The sequence below is a fragment of the Rhyacophila brunnea genome, unplaced genomic scaffold (assembly GCF_057557595.1).
Source record: "Rhyacophila brunnea isolate RB1 unplaced genomic scaffold, BYU_Rbru_1.0 scaffold_5, whole genome shotgun sequence".
NCBI lineage: Eukaryota > Metazoa > Arthropoda > Insecta > Trichoptera > Rhyacophilidae > Rhyacophila > Rhyacophila brunnea.
Window position 1 is genome coordinate 18,454,556 of NW_028233170.1, and position 23,220 is coordinate 18,477,775.

Here is a 23,220-nt window from a genome sequence, read left to right on the forward strand (position 1 = left end):
CGGTTTTGCTAATTCCATGGATAGCCTATAAGTCTGTCAAATATTATTATATTACAATAACAAACCAAGCCAACAGAGATTTTATCAAAATAAGGAAAAAAAGGACCGCAACAATAAGAGCGCATATCCGAAAATTTTAGTTCCCCACTTCTAACTATTCTCGATAAAATTAAAAACATTTTTATGTAACATTCTCCTGTCTTAATTTCAATAAATAACAGGCGGTGCTGTATGCGACGTCCAAATGAGTCAGAAAGAGAGTATTTGAATACCCTTGTGTAGTATTACTTAAATTAAAATATATTATGAGGCTTTAAAAAAAATATCTACAAATAAGTTTTATACTTCATTTCCTGTATTAAAAAAAAAATGGTTTTGACTATATAATAAATTTACTAATATTACTTATTTTTATTTTTACAGGATCAAGGAAGATAAACACGGCGATTGGTTTTAAGAAAAACTCATTAAAAACAATTGTGTAATTAATATTAAATAATGCAAGATGCATTCATCAAAATGAAATTCACTAATATATAGTGACTGAAACTTTCTACGAAGTGTGATTCAAAAGGACTTGCAAATATTAGCAGTTTTAAAAAGTCACGTTGAATTTTTATCTTGTTTGCGTAAATATGAAATGCAAGGGAGAAGTGCTGGCAAGAAAACAACATTAGTGTGCACGTGATACTGTCGCAATGGGTCATTCTGTAGACCTCAACCTGCTCGTGGCAAGCTTACTAAGGCTCATTATAGGTAAGAAAGATTTATTTTTACTTCTAATAGAAAATGTTGTAAGCCCATCGGGGCCGCCACTCTGGTACTTTATATAAATAATTAAATATTTTCATTACAGCTTTACAAATTTTAGGATAAAATATTGCTTACTTAAGTACTACACTATCAAGCCTACTCGTGTCGTACCTTCGTGATAGACGATACACTTTTAGAGGGAAATATTTCAAGTGATATCACCGAAACTTTATTCAGACATGAAATATATTTATTTCTAGAATGCGTCTTTACATTGGAATGCCTTTATGAAATAAACCTTACTTATATTAAAAATAGATACAAACATACTAACCTAGTTTACAGAATGTTTGTAGTTGTGTGATTGTCATTATTATCAGCCGGATTATTTAAAAAATAAAATAACACCATGATAGATCATGTCTAGCAGAGTTATATTAATTTATTATTTCATAATTAACAGATAAAAGTGATTAGATACAATATGAGTACTATAATTCTTTGTAATTAAAGTTAATTTTACATACATCATTATTTTTTTTCTATTCAACGTGAGTGTAGCCCAAAGTCAGATGTCATTATAAAAATACATTTTGTATGCACTTAAAGTTTAGTAAACTCTTACCAATATTGCAATAAAGGCGATTATTACAGATATTTATCGGGGTCCCGACAAAACCGTCCTAACCAAAACCGCTTAGACATTGCCGCCCAGACATTGCCGCCCAGACATTGCAGACAAAACAATTTAGAAATGAGACAATTTTTATTTTTACATGTGCTGTACTCCAAAGGAACCGATGAAGGACGCACGAGCGGTGATGGATTTGTTGTCAACAAAGCCTGGAGGGACCGCATAGTCGAGTTCAACTGCATTTCTGACAGGGTCGCAAGCGTGATACTTAAAATCAATGCTAGGTACCGCATTCAGATTTTGCAAGTATATGCTCCGACACAGAGCTATCCTGATGAAAAAGTGGAAGAGTTTTACGAGGAAATAACATCCTTGAAAAATAAAAGTAAATGCCACTTCAACATCATAATGGGAGATTTCAATGCACGTATTGGATCATACCAAAGAGATGACGTAGCGGTCGGACATTTCGGACATGGCTCAAGGGATGGTAGAGGGGACATGCTTGTGGAGTTTGCTGAAACCAACAATCTTCACATCATGAATTCCTTTTTTCAACATAAACCTACACGTAAATGGACGTGGAGAAGCCCGACAGGAAGGACCAGCGAAATCGATTACATCCTCACTGACAGAAAATATACATTTTTAAACTGTAAGGTGATCAATCAGTTTAACACCGGCAGTGATCACCGGATGGTGAGATGTAAGATAAGATTGAACGTCAAATCAGAAAGATCCAAACTGCAGAAGAAGTCAAATGCTCGCGTATACCTGCAGAACAATACTGAATTCCAAAATGAACTCAAAAATGCACTATCGGCTTTCTTAGATGAGAACGAAACCGTTTCCCTATCCAACGCGGAGGATATAACGAATATTATTCTACAATGTGCAGAAAAAACAGGCGTAAAAAGCTCAGAAGTTACACCTTCCACCAAGCTTTCGAAGGCAACATTGAATCTTATGGAGCAGAGAAGGAAAACCAAGAGCGATAGACAGGCGCAAAACGATATGGAGTTTTCATCACTTTGCAAAACCCTCCGAAGGAAGATTAGAGAAGACCTTCGTAAATTCAATGTAAACCTCATACAAGCAATTGTGAAAGCAGGCAGAAGTTTAAACAAAAACAAGCAATGCTTGTCGATAGGAAAACGTCAAATCACAGCACTAAAAGCAAAAGATGGTTCTATCGTCAGAAATTGGGAACACTTGTTAAGCCGAGTTGAAGAGTTCTACAGCGATCTCTACAGTGATGACACTGACAATACGACTATAGACTTAGATATTCAGAGAAATGGAAATTCGGAAGACCATACTCCCGAAATTACATCCTGGGAAGTAACCCATGCTTTAAATTACATGAAAAGTGGGAAAGCCCCCGGGGAAGACGGTTTAACGATAGATATCCTCAAAAAAGCAGGAAAGGATGCAAATGAAGTACTTGCACAATTGTTCACAGCCTGCATATGCAAAGAGGATGTCCCAGAGGTATGGAAAAATGCCAGCATTGTCATTCTTCACAAAAAAGGTGACAGAGAAGACCTAGCAAATTATCGTCCAATAAGTCTACTCCCTATTCTCTACAAGACGTTCACAAAAATTCTCTCAAACCGTCTGCAAAATGTACTAGACGAGAACCAACCGAGAGAACAAGCCGGATTTAGAGGAGGATACAGCACTATGGACCATATCCAAGTCGTCAGAGAAATCATAGAGCGGTACCAGGAATACAAACTGCCACTATGCATGGGTTTTATAGACTATGAGAAGGCGTTTGATTCGATAAAGAAATGTTCAATACTCGACGCACTCAGAAAACAAGGAATCCCTGGACGCTATATAAATATTTTCAATAATATATACAGTAGCGCAACAGCATCTGTAAATCTCCATAAACCATCGCGCAGATTTCCTATCAGCAAAGGAGTCCGACAAGGTGATACAATCTCACCTAAACTATTTACAGCTACCCTTGAAGACTTATTCAGGCAACTTGACTGGAATGACAAAGGGATCCCCATAAATGGAGAATACCTGAGTCATCTGCGCTTTGCCGATGACATAGTAATTTTCTCGCAAGACTCAGAAGACCTCCAAAGCAGAATGCAGGAACTCGCTGAAGTAAGCAACAAAGTAGGTTTGAAAATAAATGTAACAAAGACGAAAGTCATGTTCAACTGCTTTGCAGGCCAAAAAGAGATCCTCATCAATGGCACTCAGCTCGAACAGGTGAAAAGCTACATCTATCTGGGACAACAAGTATCTATAGATGGATGTATATTTGATGAAATTGTTCGCAGAGTAAAGCTAGGCTGGAGTGCTTTTGGCCGCCTGAATAATGTCTTCAAAAGTGACCTTCCACTGTGCCTAAAGCGCAAAGTGTTCAACCAGTGTGTGCTTCCCGTGATGACATATGCGTGTGAAACATGGACCCTAAGTAAAAGAGAGATCCAGAAACTTAGAGTAGCACAACGTGGTATGGAGAGGTGCATGCTGGGCATAACGCGAAAGGACAAAAAGAGGAATGAGTGGATAAGGAAGCAGACAAGGGTTTGCGATGTAATAGAGTTTATTAAAAGCCTTAAATGGAGATGGGCTGGACACATAGCTCGAAGAAGAGACAATCGTTGGACAAATCTAGTCATCCAGTGGTATCCAAGAAGTACAAAACGTCCACAAGGTAGACCTAGAGGCCGCTGGATCGATGAAATGATAAAGTTCTGCGGAAGTACGTGGCAACGCAATGCACAGGACCGAGAGAAGTGGAAGCAACTTGAAGAGGCCTTCATCCAGCAGTGGATAGATTCAGGCTGATGATGATGATGATGATGAATACATAAAATAATAAAAATTATTTAAAATGAAATTTTTATATTGTGTGTTAATCTTCTTGAATATTCTAAATTAGAAATACTACCATACAAAGGCATTCAATCTTGCAGTCTTTCATTTAATTGGACTTATTTACACTTTTACGCAATTATTGGTCTTCTGAAACCTAACCTGTTTCTTTCTATTTTAACACTCCCGTTGCCACGATGGTCTCGCAGTTTAGAAATGACCTTAAATCATAGATACCCCACTTATTATTATGTATATAAACGTCTACTTTTAGCTATTTGTAGATAAAATATTTAGGCATAAAAAGAAAAATATATAGGTGGTTGAATTGAATGTTTTATATGTAAAATTAATCATTTTTCGAAAGTCTAATCAATATTTTGATAAGACAGTGATAGGGCTATCTAGAAAGATATACGTTAGAGAAACGCGCATAATAGTAATGTAAACATGAGACACTATTTTAAAATGTCATTTGTTAGTCAGAGATAGAAATGTATGTCTTTGTTCAACATAATTCTGTGAATAATGCAATCAGTTATAGCCTCCCATAATATATCGAACCTTGAAGTATACATTGTTCAAATACATCTGACGATAAACGCCAAAGCAACCCTTAACGCAATGTTATTAGTGTTCATTTTACCGTGTTAACTTCGCTACATGTGGCGTTTATTCATAAACAATTAACGAAAAGGATCCAATGCTATTGACCATTGTCTAGTCAAGTCATAAAACATTTTTTCCCGGATTTAGAATACAGACCCTTGCTACAAGGTTTGTAAAGATTACATTAGTTTGTGGGACATAGGCAATTGAAAAAAATTCTCGAGCGGGCTAAATAAAAACAGCACAGCATGTGGCGTGGCGTATTCACATGTTCTACATGTTTATACTATTATCATATTAGGCAATGCAGTATGTTAAATATTGGCAAGGGTAATATTATTTCATTCTGTTTTAGAATTTTAGGAAAATAATACAATGCGATAAATTTCATAATATTGATGTACCTACCCATTCAAATGTTGTATTCAAACCCAAATATTAAACCCGTTTAAATAAATACCCTGCATTGAAATCAGACAGCTACAGAAAATGTAGGTATGTTCTAATGACTAGCATCAATAATAATATATTTGTATCTATAGTTAACTGTAGCTTTGTAAATTGTGGTGCGGTGCGGTTAATACGATATTCTAAAATATCCTTTTTTTGACGATATTACTAATACCTACCTATATTAGTTTTTTTAATTATAAAAGATTATAAATGAGACATTATTTTGTTGGTCCATGGTTGAACCGTAATAAATTGTATTGTCGTCGTAAATCACTAATAATAGCTTTCATCCGAAAATAATAATGAGTCAGCAAATGCAATTTAAGTGCAACTAGGTAGTACACGTGGAGTTTCTTTGGTTTATGAAGTAGACACACAGTTGCAAAAAATATTTTATAGTGTTTGCAGCATTTTTATTTTTTAATTTTACAAGTACCAATAATAAAATTATAAAGTAGGTACCTACTTACATACCTAATATGTAAATAAATAATCATAGTGAACCTGTTGTGTTTACATGATATTGTGTTATAATATTATATATTATTATTAACTATATATAATAATATGTCCATAATATCGGTGGATTGTATGTAGGTACAAGAAATTCATATTAAGATTACTGAATCATTCTAATTTCATAAGTACTTACCAAATAATATTATTATATAAATAAATATTATCATACTCAATCTGATGTAGGTATATACATAATAATATACTATTATATTATTTCTCAGTGGTGAAGTGTGGAGGTAGACTGTTAAGATCCGACATAAATAGTGCATTGTGAGTCATACGTACCTATTTGTTTTTATTGAACTAATACTACAATAATTTACATAATATGGTGTTATATAGTTTTTAAAAATCAGATAAACCCAGGCCGAAATAAAACCATAATAGTTTCGGTACGCTTTGGGCAATCCTACAATTTTGTGCACACTTTTTCATTCATACTTCTCTTTTCGTTAAATATAAAATACATATTATTATTACACGTCATGTTGTTGGTATTTTTTAACTCTTCAAGTGAAGCGCCTAGTTTCAGAAGCCCTAAAAAGGTTTTCATAAAATTTTGAGTTTGATATATATTTAGATATATGTTTTTGTCCACTATATATTGGACAAAATGTAAGCAATAAAACTTAATGTGTTCATTAAAATATATCGAAGCCAATATTATTTCATAATATGCTAGGTATCTATTATTTTATGTGGCGAACGTAATAACGAACGCCTGCACAAGTGTTATTCTACCTTACAACACCCTCGTCCGCTTCGGATGAATTAGCCATCCCCACTCTCCGTGAAATGACAGCGTGTGTTCGTTGTTCCATTTAAAACAGATCGAGACACACCGTGGTTTGGTTATGACGTACATTTATTGATGTCCGATTATTATACACGATTATAAGATAATTGCATGTGATATACACAGAATAACATGTTAAACGATGACTAAATAGTATTTAAAAACATACTTTACCTTTTGAAGCAATCAATTAGCTTTTAAAATGCCTTAAAATGCCAAATTTCTAGCGGTCCACTGAGTGGACGGCATGGGAACGGGCGTAATTTTTTTACCATGGTAAGGGAAAGGTTTTTCAACGTGATCCTGTTCTTGTCTAAATTGTTCCAACAACTAATATACTGATATGAAATAACACGTATTATCGGCAACGTTTTTTCTTTTTAGTACTAAGTGTTAAAAGCTGATGATTTTAAGTTATTACTCTACTAACAGCTACAACGGATGAAATCTTGAATTACACAGATGTTCGTAAGTATGTAAATTAAAAGCACTTGTTTTATACATTTTTGTATTTTTTGCGGGTGGTTTTCTCTAGGCGGATTTGTCCAGGCATATTGGACGAGCATCGGTACAGGCGGATTTGGTTTGCCGGTAATGTCTGGGCGGCAATGCCCAGGTGGTTTTGTCGCGGTGCCATATTTATCAGATGTCTTTAATAACCTTGTCTGAAAAAATACCCACATTAGTGTTCATGGAATGATGTATTTTATATATCAATAGCCGTGGTTGATCCTCTGTTGGATGAAGGCGTCCTCATAACTTCTTCCACTCTTTTTGGCTACATGTTCTACACTATCACGCTCTTTTGACTAATTTATTTTTAGATCTAGTGAGTTTTAAGGATACACTGTGGTTGTTTAGTGCCACGCATCCAGTTGAAATCTATTTTCCGAGCGATGTTTAGTGCATTACCATGAAATCAGCTTTACGGACTGCAATTGCTTAGACACCTACTTTTGTTTGCTTCATTATTCATTGTTTTTTGTAGTTTTTCTGCATGATACCTGACATTTTAAATTCCACGTTGAGATACCCTAAATATTTTTCTTTATTTTTTTACATTAATGGTCCAAGTTTCAAATGGATTAGTTATCACACAAATTAAGCTTTAAATATGATATCAATTTTGAAGATACTGAATTTGTTCCATACAGCTAAATTCTGCGAGAATTTGTGTCATAGTATATTTCTATAAATATGACATATTTCCCGAGATAGATGTAGGCCGATTTAAATACAATTAATATATTGGTCGCTTTCGAGTGAGGTAAACACTTTTGTCGTCGAGACAGTTATATTATATTATATGGTCATATGAAAATTATATCTGGGGATAATAAGAAAAGGATATTAAGTATGTATGTATATTCATTCTAATATTAAGTACATTAGCATTCACAGTGAAGTATCTTGAAATTTTTCACTGGTATTGAGTTTTCGTTTGGTTCTGTTCACCGAGTTTCTGTTACGTATACATATGCGTCGATATGGAGTAACCATGATGATTATTCCACGTTTCCCGTAATGTCTATTCTCATAATATACTTGATAGAAACAATATTAGATTGTACACATTTTGACCTTTGACCTAACATCGTCTAACAGAGAGTCGGCTCGATTTGCTCATTAAATTTTAGGAAACAAACCATAAAAATAAGTTGTTAGCGCAAGAACTCATTAAAACGATTTATCTTAAAATTATAATTTGTAAATGTTTTATGAAATTGATAAATTTTCACACTTTTTTATTATTATTAAGCTATGAAGTTTGAAATTGGGCTCATGTACCTTGTTATATATTTATATAAAATTAATTATTATAAAAAATAAAACAAAAGATACATATTATGAGTAGGAACATAATAACATGTTAGCTTTAACCATATTATGGTATTATAATGTATACTAAACATGTAGGTTATATTCTCTCATAAATGTTTAGATACACAAAAATGCTTTGATATTTGGCTGAGCGATAAACATCTCAATGTTAAGTTGGCAATTGATAATTTTGACTTCTAACATTTTCAAGGAGCCTTCGTCTTTGACCATAATAAAGCTGACACTGTCAAACAACGTTATTAGGAATATTCAAACTATACAACCTTCACACCTTAGTGCGCGCTATTTACTACAAGTATTTTGGGAAGCTGTTTCTGAGAAACGCCCGGAACAACTTTGAAGGGCACTCCTCGTTCTTTGGGGCATGATATACGCAAAAAAAGTGTGAAGGCGTGGCGGATGATGAAGGGAAAATACATGGATTTAATATTTTTTGAGTATATACCGACAAACTGATCTTTATGAAACTAATTTACAATATTGTTCATTTTTGATGGATTTATAAATCTAAAAGAAACAGTGTTCTGATAAGACGTAAAAAATACTTTAAAATATACGTTTAATACATACACGATCAAAAAACTATTTTACATTTCAAATAATATTATAATTTAAATATCACTAAAATTATCAATTAGACCAAGCTACATATTATTATATCTAATAATGTATATTATCATATTACGCATAATATTTTGTACATTATTTATGCTACCGTGCAATATTTTGCTTTTCACTGATGTTTCCCCTTAATTACTTAATAAGTTTGTGTTTTGAATTCTTTATTACTTAGTCCATTTTTTTCTTGGTATGTTTATAGAAAAACAATGTATTAGCATATTAATATTATTAGCGATATTATAGCTTTCTTCGGTATCCATATAAAAAAATCTGAAGATTTTGGCCGAAAATTTACTCTTCTACTAAGTGGTGTTATTTTTGCCGGAAGAAATTTTATTTGTGGAAATCACGTGCACATTTTCCTGGTTGCGTGTCTTACGGAAGCTTTGGAATGTAACCTCTAGAACAAATAAAAGCTCTCTAACGCTAACCGATTTCGAGACAACAGCTTTGAGGCATAAACCAACAATTGTTTGTTTGTATTTCTTTTCACTCCCATTCAATCGCATCGCGGTTTGTTTTCCCATAACAAAAGGGTCACGCCATGATAAATATCTAACAATCAATAATTCTGTCCTCTCTGAAAGAATCGATGGTTTACAAAAAGGATTTGATTAATCATTTCTATCAATCAAATACATTTATGAGTCTCCCAAAAATCACCTCTCCCGAATAAAAATGTATACGAAATTAAGAATGCCATAGGTTTTATACCATCGTTAGTTTTGTATATATTAGGGTGAATGCTCCGCATACAAGAAGCACCAAACAGAAGAATACCAAGCTATAGTAAAAAAGCGAATTATTACTTGAAATCCTTTTTATTTATATCAAGTCGATCTTCAATATCGTGACCACACCAAAATTAGCTTTGATATACACGAAAAGATTTAAAATTATACCCATTATTTTTTTTTTGAAAAATTGATACTTATCTTTTAAAATTAAGAATTATTCAAAAATAGTTTCGATGCATCAGCATGCAATTGCATGTTAACCTTTGAATTCAAAAAAATATATATATTAATAAAAAAAACGTAAATTATCAATAAATTAATTCAAATTGCAAGCAAGGATTTTTTCCGCTAGGTGCATCTGGTGTGCAGAGCATTCACAAAAACAGTACATTGCATACTTTATATCCGTATATATTTAATGGAAAAACAATATTAGTCATTAAAACGATGTTTATGTAAATACAAGCCAATGTGTCTCAAGTTGGATTTTATCATAAATGAGTTCTGTACAAATTTTATACTTAAATCTTTGAGTCAATTCTTTAACTACGCATTCATAAAAAACCGAAATTTATTATATATTGACTATGCATTGAGACCATTAAGTTTTTACAATTTAATTTTGCTACAATTCAATACTGTTATTGTTAAATTTTACAATTTTAATTTAATAATCGATAACTATTTTGGTTATATCACCAACATTAAAACTATCTCTACTGTACTATAATATTTTTTCATGTGTTTCAAATTATAGACATTTTTGTATAATTTCATTGATTCATTGATTAAGTAAAACTTAAAACTTATAGGATTATGTCAATATAGACAATCCAAAAATATTTTGAATAAAAGATTTAGGGTTTATTTAAAAAAAATAACTCAATGGTAAATAAATATTGCTAAAATTTCTTAGAATTTCGTTCGAAAATATTAATTTTCATTCACCATGTCAATAAAACTAAGAATGAGTACACTCAATTCATAATGGAAAAGAACAATACAGTGATGAAATCATGATGCTTTTAGATTTTCTCGTCTTAGGGGAAGATTTTACGGAAACCATTAGGCAGATATTCTTTTACTGTGAAGCTTACATTTTTTTGTAATAGGTATAGATAAAGAATTTACGTTAAAACAACCCTGATAAAAATAGGAGCTTACAATAAAAATGCACAGTAAGTAAATATATTATTAATATAAAGTATTTATGTTGCTGACGATGGCTGAGCGGTAATGTATTGGCTTGTAATGAGATATCTCGGGTTAAACTTCCGGGTCTGGAAAGTATTATTGAAGCTATACTTCTTTTGGCGCGTTTGGAAAATCAGATCAGAGTGTATTTTTGGCGTGTGACATGTAACACATAATTTATTTTTTCACACATAAAAAAACGCACTCGATTGGATTTGAACCACCGATTGTTCGGTTATCAGCCGAACGCACTACCTTTACACCACAGTATGATACTGCAATTGTGACGATTATACCGTATAATAATATTATAGTTTAGAATTGTTCTGTTGCCTAGGCAGCGAATATATTATTGTCTGCCATTTGCAATTCCTTACGTAAACAAACTATTAAACGTCAGTGACAGTTGGTACTTTAAAAATAAAAACAACGAGAAACCATTATATAATTTAGTAATATAAGTTAAAGTATATAGAAATAAACCAACGGCGTTCCAATAAGCGGTCCTTTTTCTCGAGTGTGTAATTTAAAAAGATAATTAAGAGCTAGTCAAAGAATCTAGTTTATCAAAAATTTTGTTTTTGTTTTGTTACTTTATTGTGTGTTTGGACCCAGAGTAGGTACATATCAAATAGATTGAGCAAGTGGCTAACATTCATTTCTCGTAAAAAAATCTAATAAAACAGTTTCTTCTCTGTGGATGCCCATATGATCCTGGTGTAACGTAATTTACGTTATAAGAGAATTTTAGTGATATAATCACAAGAATGAATTATTTTTCCGGTATAATATTACTAAACAAACTATGCCAGAAAAAATATTGTTTTAGAAAAAAATATAAAGGTAGAAAAAATATTGACATTGTAACCTACTTTAGCTGTTGGCCGGCTTTCTAAGAAATGTTTCCATTTTTCTGTCAGCTCCAAGCTTTTTCCACTTCCTTTACACCATTTCACTAACGTAAACATATTATATATAACAGAACGTATTATTCTGTATAATTTATATATTATATAAGTGAAGAAAAATAACAACGTTGGAAGTTATTATAAACAGTTTGAATTTTCATTAAGAACATCTTATTGAAGCGGACGAAACCGTTTCTAATTAAATTATATGGAATAAAAACTACATAGTGGTCCATTCTACCATCCCCATAGCAGTTCTGCGATGAATATAATGTTTTGGAGGACATTGTACATATAGCAGTACAATGCCTTAAATATGAATGACACAGAATACAGCTGCGAATTGCGGATATCTTTGAGAATGTCGACGAATTGAAAGGTGCCGTAGCGGTGGGTAAGACTGAAGATCTTGGCAAAATTGTAAAGTTCTTTAACACAATTGGAGTAAAGGCCTGATCGGTGAATCCTATTTCAGGTGAGAGGAGGTAATATGACAGTGAGTCAAAGTCAAAGTCTCCGTAAAATCATGTACTACATAGTGTTATGTATTTTATTTAATAATATATAAATGTACAATTAATTAAAAGTTAACAACCCTTTCTTCGTTGGAACTTTATGACTGGAGATTATTCTACACCTACAGGCATTTAACGCCACATAAAACCCGCGTTTCAGTGTTTTTCTTAAGTTTTCTTGATTTGATATATTCATATAGGGGAGCTATTCCTTGTCTTCCCGATTTTAACATAATTAATTTTTGACATAATATTACTATAAATATTATAAAAGTGCATATTAAAAAAAACTGAATAGGGACCGGATATATAAAAAATACATATTTTATACTCAACTCGCAAAAATCCTATTATCTGACCATTTACAAAATGGAATAAGGAATGTTTCTTTTTGACCTTCAAAATATTGTAAGCAAATCTCTACAAAAGTTTTCAGCGGAAATTTTGTGACCAATGGAATGTTTTCCTTTCGGTATTTTTTTATGTAAACAGTATTAATTAATAAAAATCAGAGTGCTTTTTCCTTTCAGTTTCTACCATTTTGCCTTGAGTTTTAGGTTAATCCTGTTGAGGTTTAAAGAAAATGTGTTTTCTAGAATCCAAGTCTACTTTTACGGGATTCCTACCGTGAAAGAAAATACGGTTACATCTTTTTCCGTCTTGTAAGAGGTGAGGCAACAAACCCTTGTCGTGGGAAGGCAGAGAATGAATAATTTTATTTAAACACGATGTTGTAAAGGACGGCGTAAGATTTTTTTTGTGAATTTTCACTAGAATTCTTTAATACTTTCTCATCCTTCAGGAGAAATAAAAATAGCTTTCCGTTTAAAACAGAAAGCTTTTTTGTAGGACAATACTATTAATTAAAGATGCTTAGTAGAGTCTTCGCGTTTGTTTTTCAGATTTAAAATCGCTGCTGTTACAGCAATGATGTCAAATTAATGTCTTAGTAAATTTATCTCCATTTCTTACAGACTCAAGCCTTTTATTTACAGTGGCGAGAGGTGTAAATGGTGAGTTTTAGCAATATCCTTATAAAAAGTATACCGACAGTATTATTTTTTTATTAGGTCATATTCTTATTTGTCTGGTGGTTGTTTATCCGGTACAAATCTTGCAATCGATTTTTAACTAACTTTCCGACTAGCTAGACATTTGAAACTTTTAGAATATATCAGAACACGATGCCAATGCATTTTTTAAATACTTTTAGCCATCTTTAAGCAGAATTGAATTCATTTTCAGTTAATTCTGTTTTGTATGGAAAGTTATTTCAGAAAAATCTGTAAAAAGTAAAAGACTATTATTGATTGCTAAGGGGGTGGTTCTAGCAACAAAATTATTAATATATACGTGCGTTACTATGGAAATCAATATGAATATCAAAATGACATTTCAGTATTATTTCTATCAAGTACAAATTTTTTGATCGTTTAAGCTAGTCAAGTCAAGTCAAGTCAAGTTTATATGATTCAACAGAAAATTTAAAAACTTTGCATATAAAAAGTTCTTTTTATCTTGTAATTATGTTATATTATACTATTTATGTTAGGTAGGAGAAAAATTGTCTAAAATTCACAATCATCTTCACTAAAATCTAGTATGGAAAATGGCTGCCGTCCAAAGAGGTTTCATAATATTATTTTTTACCGACTATGTCCGATCTTAATAAGATAATAGGTTTGTATCAACAGGTTTTGTTTTTACGTGAAACGGATATCAGCCACATGCTCAACCTATTAGGTCCATACTCTGACTCCACATAAATTGAAAAACAATATGTGTAGGTACTTTCCAGACCCAGAATTCGAACCTGGGACCGACGAGACTATAGGCCGACGTTTAAGCCGCGCTGTGATCATTTGTTTTTACTTCGAACATAATATGCTAACAGTCTCTTATGCATATTTTAAATTATGGAATGGCTGTTGAGCATTCAGTCGACACACACCCACGTGTTGGGTTAAACACGATTTATAAAAAAAAATGTGAATTCTCTAGATACGGGATTCAAATTCGCGACCCACCTTAAATATGCGAATATTTTGTGACTTGTCTATGGCGTAAGTGATTAATATAAAATTTGTATGAATAGCATGTTAATATGTTTATATATATATATATATTATATTTTATAAACGAAATATAACATAATAGGAGCGTGAGGTATATAAAAAAAAATCAGTGGTCGAATGTAACTAAAAATATGCCAAGGCCATCTATAATCAGGTCGTGGCACTAAATTGCGAGTTCAGATGATAGTGTTAAATAATTATTGCTTAACTTAAAGTGTAATGCTGTAATCTATTTATAATATGAATAACGTCTTTCAGTAAACTCAGTCAAAGCTAACTTGAGAGCGTGGCGATCTCAGTTTAGGCATCTGCTCCTGAGATATACCCAGGCGTAAAAAACTGCTGATGCTTCATATCCAAACGTAGGGCGTTGTGATACGCTCGATTAAAACCGAGTATGGTGCGGGGCGGGTTGGTTTGGAGGGGTATAAATATGTTTGTATTGTTTATAATATGTAAATATTAGATTGCATATTTTGTTAAAATTATATAACGTCTTACCATTTTTTTTCAATCTGAGACAACTATTAATTTCTACAAATAGTTATATAGCTCTCATTATAAGCAATTCAATGTTTCGCGGTCTAACTGTAGAGGGCATTAATAATATATATATTTCGTGCTTAAACTACCGTGCAGAATAAATAATATTATATCATAATATATTATGTTAAAAATATTTACATAGCTAATTTTATTGTTCAGAAAGTTGTTATACCAGTAATGTCATTACTAGTTATAATAACGCAGTAGAGCTATTTTTCATGGGGACAATAAAACTCCTGAAAAAATATTGAAGAAACTTTTTACTTATTTTATATATGGCATAAACATACCTGAATATCACCGAACTATGAAAAAACTGAATTTTTTAAGACGAATACTGGTGGAGTATAATAATACAAAAATGAGCATTGCCCCTTTTGTACGATGAATATATATTTTTATCTCGCAGTTAAATTTTATTCATAGAAAGTTTCACAACACAAACAAAACGCACAATAGAGACATCTTTGACCTATAAATACAAACAAGATTCGAATGTAAAAAAATATTGACTATTCATGTGTTCACGAAATTGAGTGTATGGAAGTGTCGGAATATTCAACTTTAGTCCTATTTATACACTTTCAAGAAAATATATAAAAAAAAATCTTTTCGAGATGTACGCGTCAAGGCTGCGGCAAAAGAGGCAGAAATAGTAGAGACATAGGGCAGGACAAAAGGCGAACGCGAATGTAAGCCTTATAGAAAAAGAAATTGAAAATGTCAGCGATAATACGATCTGATGGTTTTTTTTGTCGAATTTTCACAAAAAAAGAAATTGCTATAGAAACATTCCACATTACCACACTAAATAGCTAAGCCACTAACAATATAACAAAACTAGACTCTTTTCACTAACATAATATCCCTATATGACATAATTGAAATTTTGGCAACATCGTGTGCTTATGTAATATTCCATGTAACATATTATAATGTCACTGTGTATACTTTAAATGCCACCTTAGAGTAGTGATTTGTGGATTACTACATTTCTGCAATCACATATTATTTTTGAGATTGATTGAGCGAATAGTTTAGAAATAATTATGGCTATAATAGCCATATAGCCAATAATTGTCTATATTATATTCAAGCAATTCGTATGTTGAAAAACAAACATATCAGCGAAATTAACGATATAGATATATTATGTAATACGATGTAATCGTTATACGGGTTTAATTAAGAATTGATTTGTTGAGAGACAAGCATTTTTTTTATTTATATGTATTCTTTATTTCAGAGAAAAATATATTATTACAGATAACAATCGTCTAAAATCTAATTTCATAATCACCCATTGCATATGTTTGGTATGTTATTACTTAATTAAAAAAATAACATTTTTACCTAACAGTATTGCTCATTTTTAGATAATTAATATACATATTATATAATATTATGTAGTACGTACCCGAAAACTAGAATTATTAAAGTCCAAAAAATGACAGCCGGGAAAACAAAATTCCAGTTTTACGGTATTTATATTATGAATACAGTGAAAAAGTGAATTGGCCCTGAAAAATGTGTTTTTTAGACCATTTTAGATCCTAATAAGATCAAGAGTGGAAACTTGTATAAACAAATTTTTGTTGTTACTAGAAATTGATGCTAGCCACTTGCTTAACCTATTAGATCCATGCTATAAATTGAAAAACAATGTGTATATTTGCCAGACCCAAGATTCGAACCTAGGATCCACATTATAAGCTGACGCGTAAGCCGCTCAGTCATCGTAGGCGTTAAATATGATAATTGGAGTTAAAAAGAACTGTGGTTCATATTCAGAGAAATGTACTTACTTGGGACATACTGGCTCTTAGATACGTATCGTGACATGTAAGAATATTTTACCTTTCACTATAGAGCAGTATCTAGTCCATCATAGTTGCGTCCTTTATTGGGTTATTATGGGTTCAACGTCAAGATTAAAAATGATTTTTTTTTTCAATTAATATTTTTGCAGAATGTATTTGGGTCCAATTCATCGTTGTCTATAATATATTGGCCTGTCTGTTCTGTTTCACGTTTTCCTAAAATAGCTCACAACTAATCTTTATAAAAGTTTATTAAAATACCTCGATGGTATGAACTATGTGAGTCCCTAATTTGTGAGTGTCCGAGTCGCAATTTAACTTTTTAATTGCCAAGAAACCTGCAAACCTCTCCCCGTCACACTTGTGTAAAAATATTTTTTTAATAGTGCACAAAATACGTTTTTAAATATTCAAAATTTTAATTGTGGATTACGTATAGTCAAGTTTTCCCTTACTTAAATAGCCTTCTTTTCATTATAATAATGTTATACTTTTTATATCTCTTTCTTTTCCACCAGACTGGTTTTGTTAGTGGGTGTATCGCTTAGGTAAAATAAGTTAATCGAAATAATAAAGTAATCGCTTTATACACACAAACATTTCCGCATAACTAATATATATTAGATGTTATTAGGTATATCAGTATAAGTATATTTTTTCAGTTTTTCAAAATTGGCGATTCCTACAAAACACCAATTTGCGACTCCGCTGGAGTTGATAGTTTACAACCCATGGATTAAGAATACGTGGAAAATTTTATGAAAAAAATATTGAAGATTGATTGTTACTAATTCACTAAACCCATAAGCGTATATATTCTATACATAAGGCTACTATCGAGAGTAGTTTATCATATTTATATATTGAGGTATTATACTTGTTACATTAAGTTAGCCGTCTAAACTGTCTATCTTGCTCTGTAATACAGTCAAGAGAGGTGCTGCTAAACATAGCACAATTTGATAGTTCAGGCTGTTAATTTGTTATAACAATTAACCGCTTTAATAAATAAATATGATAAACTACCCTTGATAGCCGTCGATAGCAGCCAATATCAGTTTTGTGTATAGAATAGATGCGCAGGTACATATTATTATACTGCATATAAATATACATGTTGATCTAAGCCCAACATGAAAACTGCTAAATATGAAAAAAGAGTATTCCAGATCGATGAATTAAATTGTCCGTTGCTGATAGATATGTTCCATATCATTAAAAAAATAGTCTAAAGCTAATGAAACTACATACTATTTTTTCATTCGAAAATGTTAAAATATTACGGTTCCTTTAAAAAAAAATCTTATATTCAGTCTATATCCCCAATAAACAATAGAAAAGCAACATTAATCGCGATAAAAAGTTCGTAAGTATATAAATCAATCAGTGAGTGATTATCAAGGAAGAAATATAGGCTCTGTTGTCAGGCAGAATGCATCGTATCGGAAAATGTGTAGAGATACCGAAAGATAATTTAAAAGCAGAGCCTTAGCTCCAAATTCTCCGCTTAATTGGAAGTTTAAAGTAACTATTATTAACTTAAATAACCGTTATTATCTCCAAATTTACTTAAACTGAATTTATTATCAGCTATTAATTGATTTAAATATTATATTGTATAAATTTACACCATTTACCTTTTAATAACATTGCTATAATGTATAACGTTTGCTATTTTAATAATGAGTTTAAATCAGTGATGCACAACCTTTTTATCGGGATTCGGGTCCAATTAATTAATTCGGTAATAATTATTGTTTACGGGCTGCACGGTATACAATTATTAGTATCTCAGATAATGATTTGTTTATCTAGAATTTAGAAATATTATTATTTTAATTGAATATGTAAATAACAGATACTCCTGAGTTTTGTATCTAGATGTTATTAATTATAAAATGAATCTTATTATTGACGCTAGTAAGATTCCTGACAATGCATATTAGCAGTTGAATTCGTCCCGGTAGCCATAATTGATAAAACACATTTCACCTGTTTAATCTGCATACCGGCTAACTTCATTTGAATAAATCATTGTTCAGGAAAGAGAAAAACTTAATAATTTCGACTACCTCATGGAATAACACACTAACTCTAAATTATCAACTTTTCAGGAGAGCAAAAAAACCATTCAAAAAAATGTGTAGCAAAAGCCGTTTATTATGTGCAAATATTATTTAAATTATAATTTATATCTTTAAATAGAGTATCATTTAAGCATACAATCAACTTTTGCAAGACATAATTTTGGGAAATAATACCCTAAATGTGTTTTTCCACGTTAAGTTTGACAACTAAAATATTACATCTAGATTTGGTGTGATTTTTCCCGTTTATATATTTTTAGAGGGTGTATATATCTATACTTGGTGTGTTTTTCCACGTAATTATTTTTTTTTTCATAAAAAAAGTACCACGTAACTTGAAATGGTGTATTTTTCCATGCTAATTCTGAAAGATAATCTTAAATATCTCGACTTAGAGAGATTTTAATTTTTAATTTTACGGGGAATGACATACTATGTGCTCTTAGTGTTTTCTCTCTCGATGATATTTGATTAAACCAAAAATAGGTTTAGATATTCTGATGGAATATGAGGAGATTTTTTAATTAAACAATATTTTATCGCAATAAACTGTATTTTAACCATTTAGTCAGTTTCAGGAAATTGTTTTACAGAACATAATATTATAGTAAAATAATTGCAAAAGTTACTTAATGAATATTCCACTCAACATAATAATGATTGATAGTATAAATTAAGAAATTACAGGATAGTTTGTTACCTATATATTTTACGTAAATTACGTTGCAGCATTGTCAAGTAAATAGGTACCTACATGGATAATAATTATAAACGTTATGTAAATTAAACTTTTTTAAATTAAGTTTAGGAAAACTATCAACTAATATACAACTGTATTCTTAAAATTAGATTTAAAATATGTAAAAATAGTACTTATCAGACTTCTATACTTCTATGCAGCTACTTATTTTTATCGCACCTCACTTAGCTGTTTGTAGATATGCAGCTACTTATTTCTATCGCACTCACTTAGCTGTTTGTAGATGCCAAAGATAACAATTAATAGCCATCCTATCATGAACAGTGAGATTATAGATGGCATATTATTTTCCCTTATAATGAAAGACTCGTACTTCACTTTGTGACACAGTTAAAACTTTTGTAAATCAAAACATGCTGTAACAGCTGTAATGTGATTTTCTTTTGCACGATTTATATCACCCTGATTCATTTCTCTCGAACGTTCTGTAAATAATAAATGTTGCTGATAATCACTTTATTTTTTATTAAATATTTAATTTACTCAATTATTGTTTCCGTTCCTGTTCAGACGTGGAAATACGAGAATAATATGCCTTTATATTGGCGTTCAGTGGCAATTGGAAATTGATATTATTTTGATCCAAACCATATGCTATATTGGGGAAACATTTTCACCATATTCAAATTCTCGTCTAAATATTCTTTTTGGCTATTTTTTCTAACATAGTGGGATTCTTTTCTTATAAAATATATTATTAACATGTTCAATTACACTATTTTTTTTTGCTTCATGAGCATGAGAACGGTTGTTGTGCCTGCCTTGACTATACAATGGCAATTCTGACTCTTCATTTTTTTAAAAGCACTCACCACCCACATATTTGAAATTGAAAGTGTTTGTAAAAACATAGTTTTACATACTTTTATTATTTCGTTATTGCATGACAAACCATAAATAAGTGCTTTTAAACGTCTTAAAGAAGCTGGTAGTTTTTGGGTTTTCTTTTGCACTGACTTGTCATATCGTAAGATGTAATCCCATTGTTTCTCATGATTGCCAATAGTACAAAATGAATCAAAACTAACTTGACGTTCGGATTCAATCATTTTTTGGGCACTTATTTGAATTGGCAAGAATTTTTACACAGTGCTTCTATGGTATTCAAATATTCTTATATTCATTCACATATTCTTCACCTGCATTGAATGCTTTTTTGGCTTTCTTCCTTTTACACAAGTCTTACATTACAGCTCTCTTCTTTTTCTCGATTCAGTGTGTCAATTTATAGTGGAAATAATTTGAACAGATGCACTAAGTAGGGACAACGTCATGTCTGATGACGTGATGTCTACAAGTGCATTTATGTTTAAAGGTGGCAAAGTACTGACAGAAGTATACTGTTATTTATTATGCTCTGAAATAGAGCGATTTATTTCATTATGTGTAAGATGTGCTGGAGATTTCGTAATTTCTTCGATCAAATCATCAATCATTCCCAAATCTCCTCCAAATTTTTGCGTCATATGTGGCACACTGGAAGAACAACTAAAACCCGACAATCCAGGATCACTAGGACTATTCGGAGTCTTCAGATGGGGATAAAATCAACATGTTTATCATCGTGGACTATCCACTTTTCACCCAAACATGCAATTAACCTTTTAGACTTTTTTTACTACCATATTTATCATAAAAGTATAGTAAAAAGGTCAACACATATGAAAAAATAGGCAAGTATTACCTTATTTACTTATCACAAGTCATCATGGAATCAATACAAGAAGAATAATTATTTTAGGTTGTAAATTGGAAACTAATGGTGCAAATATGCATTTATATGATGCTTACTAATGATAGGAAGAGAGAAGTTATAGTTTATATTACGAAATACAGAATATTATAAACATTGAAAATCCTGTAGGAGCCAATAGTAGGTACAGACAGAATATTTAAGGTTGAATCATTTATAATTATAACCTAAAAATGTGTTGTCTGAAGGAGGAGATTTATTTTTTTATTGTTTCCATCCTTTATTTTATTCGTCTCTTGAGCTTATTGTAATATTCGCCGAGATCTAGTTGGGGACATATTAATTAAATGGAATAGTTCATAACTTAAATCCATTAGAATTTAAATTCAAATTCCAATAGTACCCACCATAGGCCGATAGTATTAATAATAATATTAAAATTAGTCATTTGTACACAATAACAAAAATAATACAACTTTACTGTCACAAAAGCAATTTGTGATAATGAAAGTAGGTGCGATTCATTACAAAGGATAATGATTTTTCAATACAGTGTTGTTATATGTTGATAGAGGCGAGATTTGAAGGTGAAAGTTGAATTAGTGTCATATTCCACGGTGAAAACTTAGTTAAATGATACACTAAAATGATTTGTGTAGGGAGCATGTATATTTTTTCCGAGTAATAACACACCAACTACAAGTGGATTATTATTCCATGTAATTTAAGATTTTACAAAAAATGTTATATAATCATAACTCTACTTACGAGTATTATTTTAAACAGTATTTTGGGTGTTTTTCGAGAAAAAAATCCAAAAAAAAATTGGCTGGTGTGGTATTTTTTTCTATGCAACAATAGCTCAAAAAACATAAAACACACTATTTCGAATTGGTGTGTTATTACATGAGGCAGTCGATTTAATTATCGAGCGGAATTTAAAAACTCCAAAAATACACTCTATTTATAGGTTTAGGAATTTGAAATTTTGTGTAAGCATAAAAAACACGCTTAATAATAAAATCCCATCAAAATCTCGGTTTTGGTCAAAAGTGCAGTTAGAAGGTTTGCAGATTAAGCAGTCGATTTGTCTTAGGTAATCCAATAGTGAATAGGCGATGGGTAAAATCTCGTTCACGCTCACGGTGGCCGCGCGGCTTAAGCGTTGGACTATAACGCCGTGGGTCCCAGGTTCGAATCCTGGAGACCAGACGACAAGTACACATGTTGTTTTTCAATTTGTGTGAGTCAGGATATGGACCTAATAGGTTGAGCAAGTGGCTGACATCCATTTCTCGTAAAAAAAACAAAATCTTTTAATACAAATCTCTACTCTGTGGAGGCCCATATATTATGATCCTATTAGGATCGGACATGGTCGAAGAAGAACAAAATCTCGTTTGGTATTCATATTTTCAAAAATATGTTTTTTAAAAGATATGTTTCTGAGATATTCCAGATTATGTATATTCAATAACGAATACTAAATACTTATATTATTGTATATAAGATATTTTACCTTTTAATATAAATCCATAAACAAAAGTAGTTTTTTTTATAATAATCACTTCACTTTGACTATAATATAAAAAAAATATTATTATGTCTTTCAAACTGTCAACCGGTTTTTCATATATTATTTTTCGTGTACCAAAAAACTTCATATTCGGAAAACAAGTGCTAATGCAGTGACAATATAATAACTTCAAATTTTTGGGCGATTGGGTGTTACAAACATGGGTCCGTGTACAATATTCTTCTAAAAAAACTATGTTGTTAATAAAAGTAACAATTAAATAATATGAATGATGATT

General features: G+C 31.5%; 1 protein-coding gene across 1 annotated transcript in view; it reads left to right on the top strand.

Moving 5' to 3' along the window:
• The first annotated feature begins 544 nt into the window (after nt 1–544).
• The window catches only part of LOC147066125 (putative neural-cadherin 2), a 192,794-nt gene continuing 170,118 nt past the window's right edge, over nt 545–23,220 (top strand). The window contains exon 1 of the mRNA XM_085956147.1: nt 545–756. Within this exon, the coding sequence (XP_085812273.1) occupies nt 699–756 (58 nt within the window). The 5' untranslated portion in view covers nt 545–698. The remainder of the gene's footprint in view (nt 757–23,220) is intronic.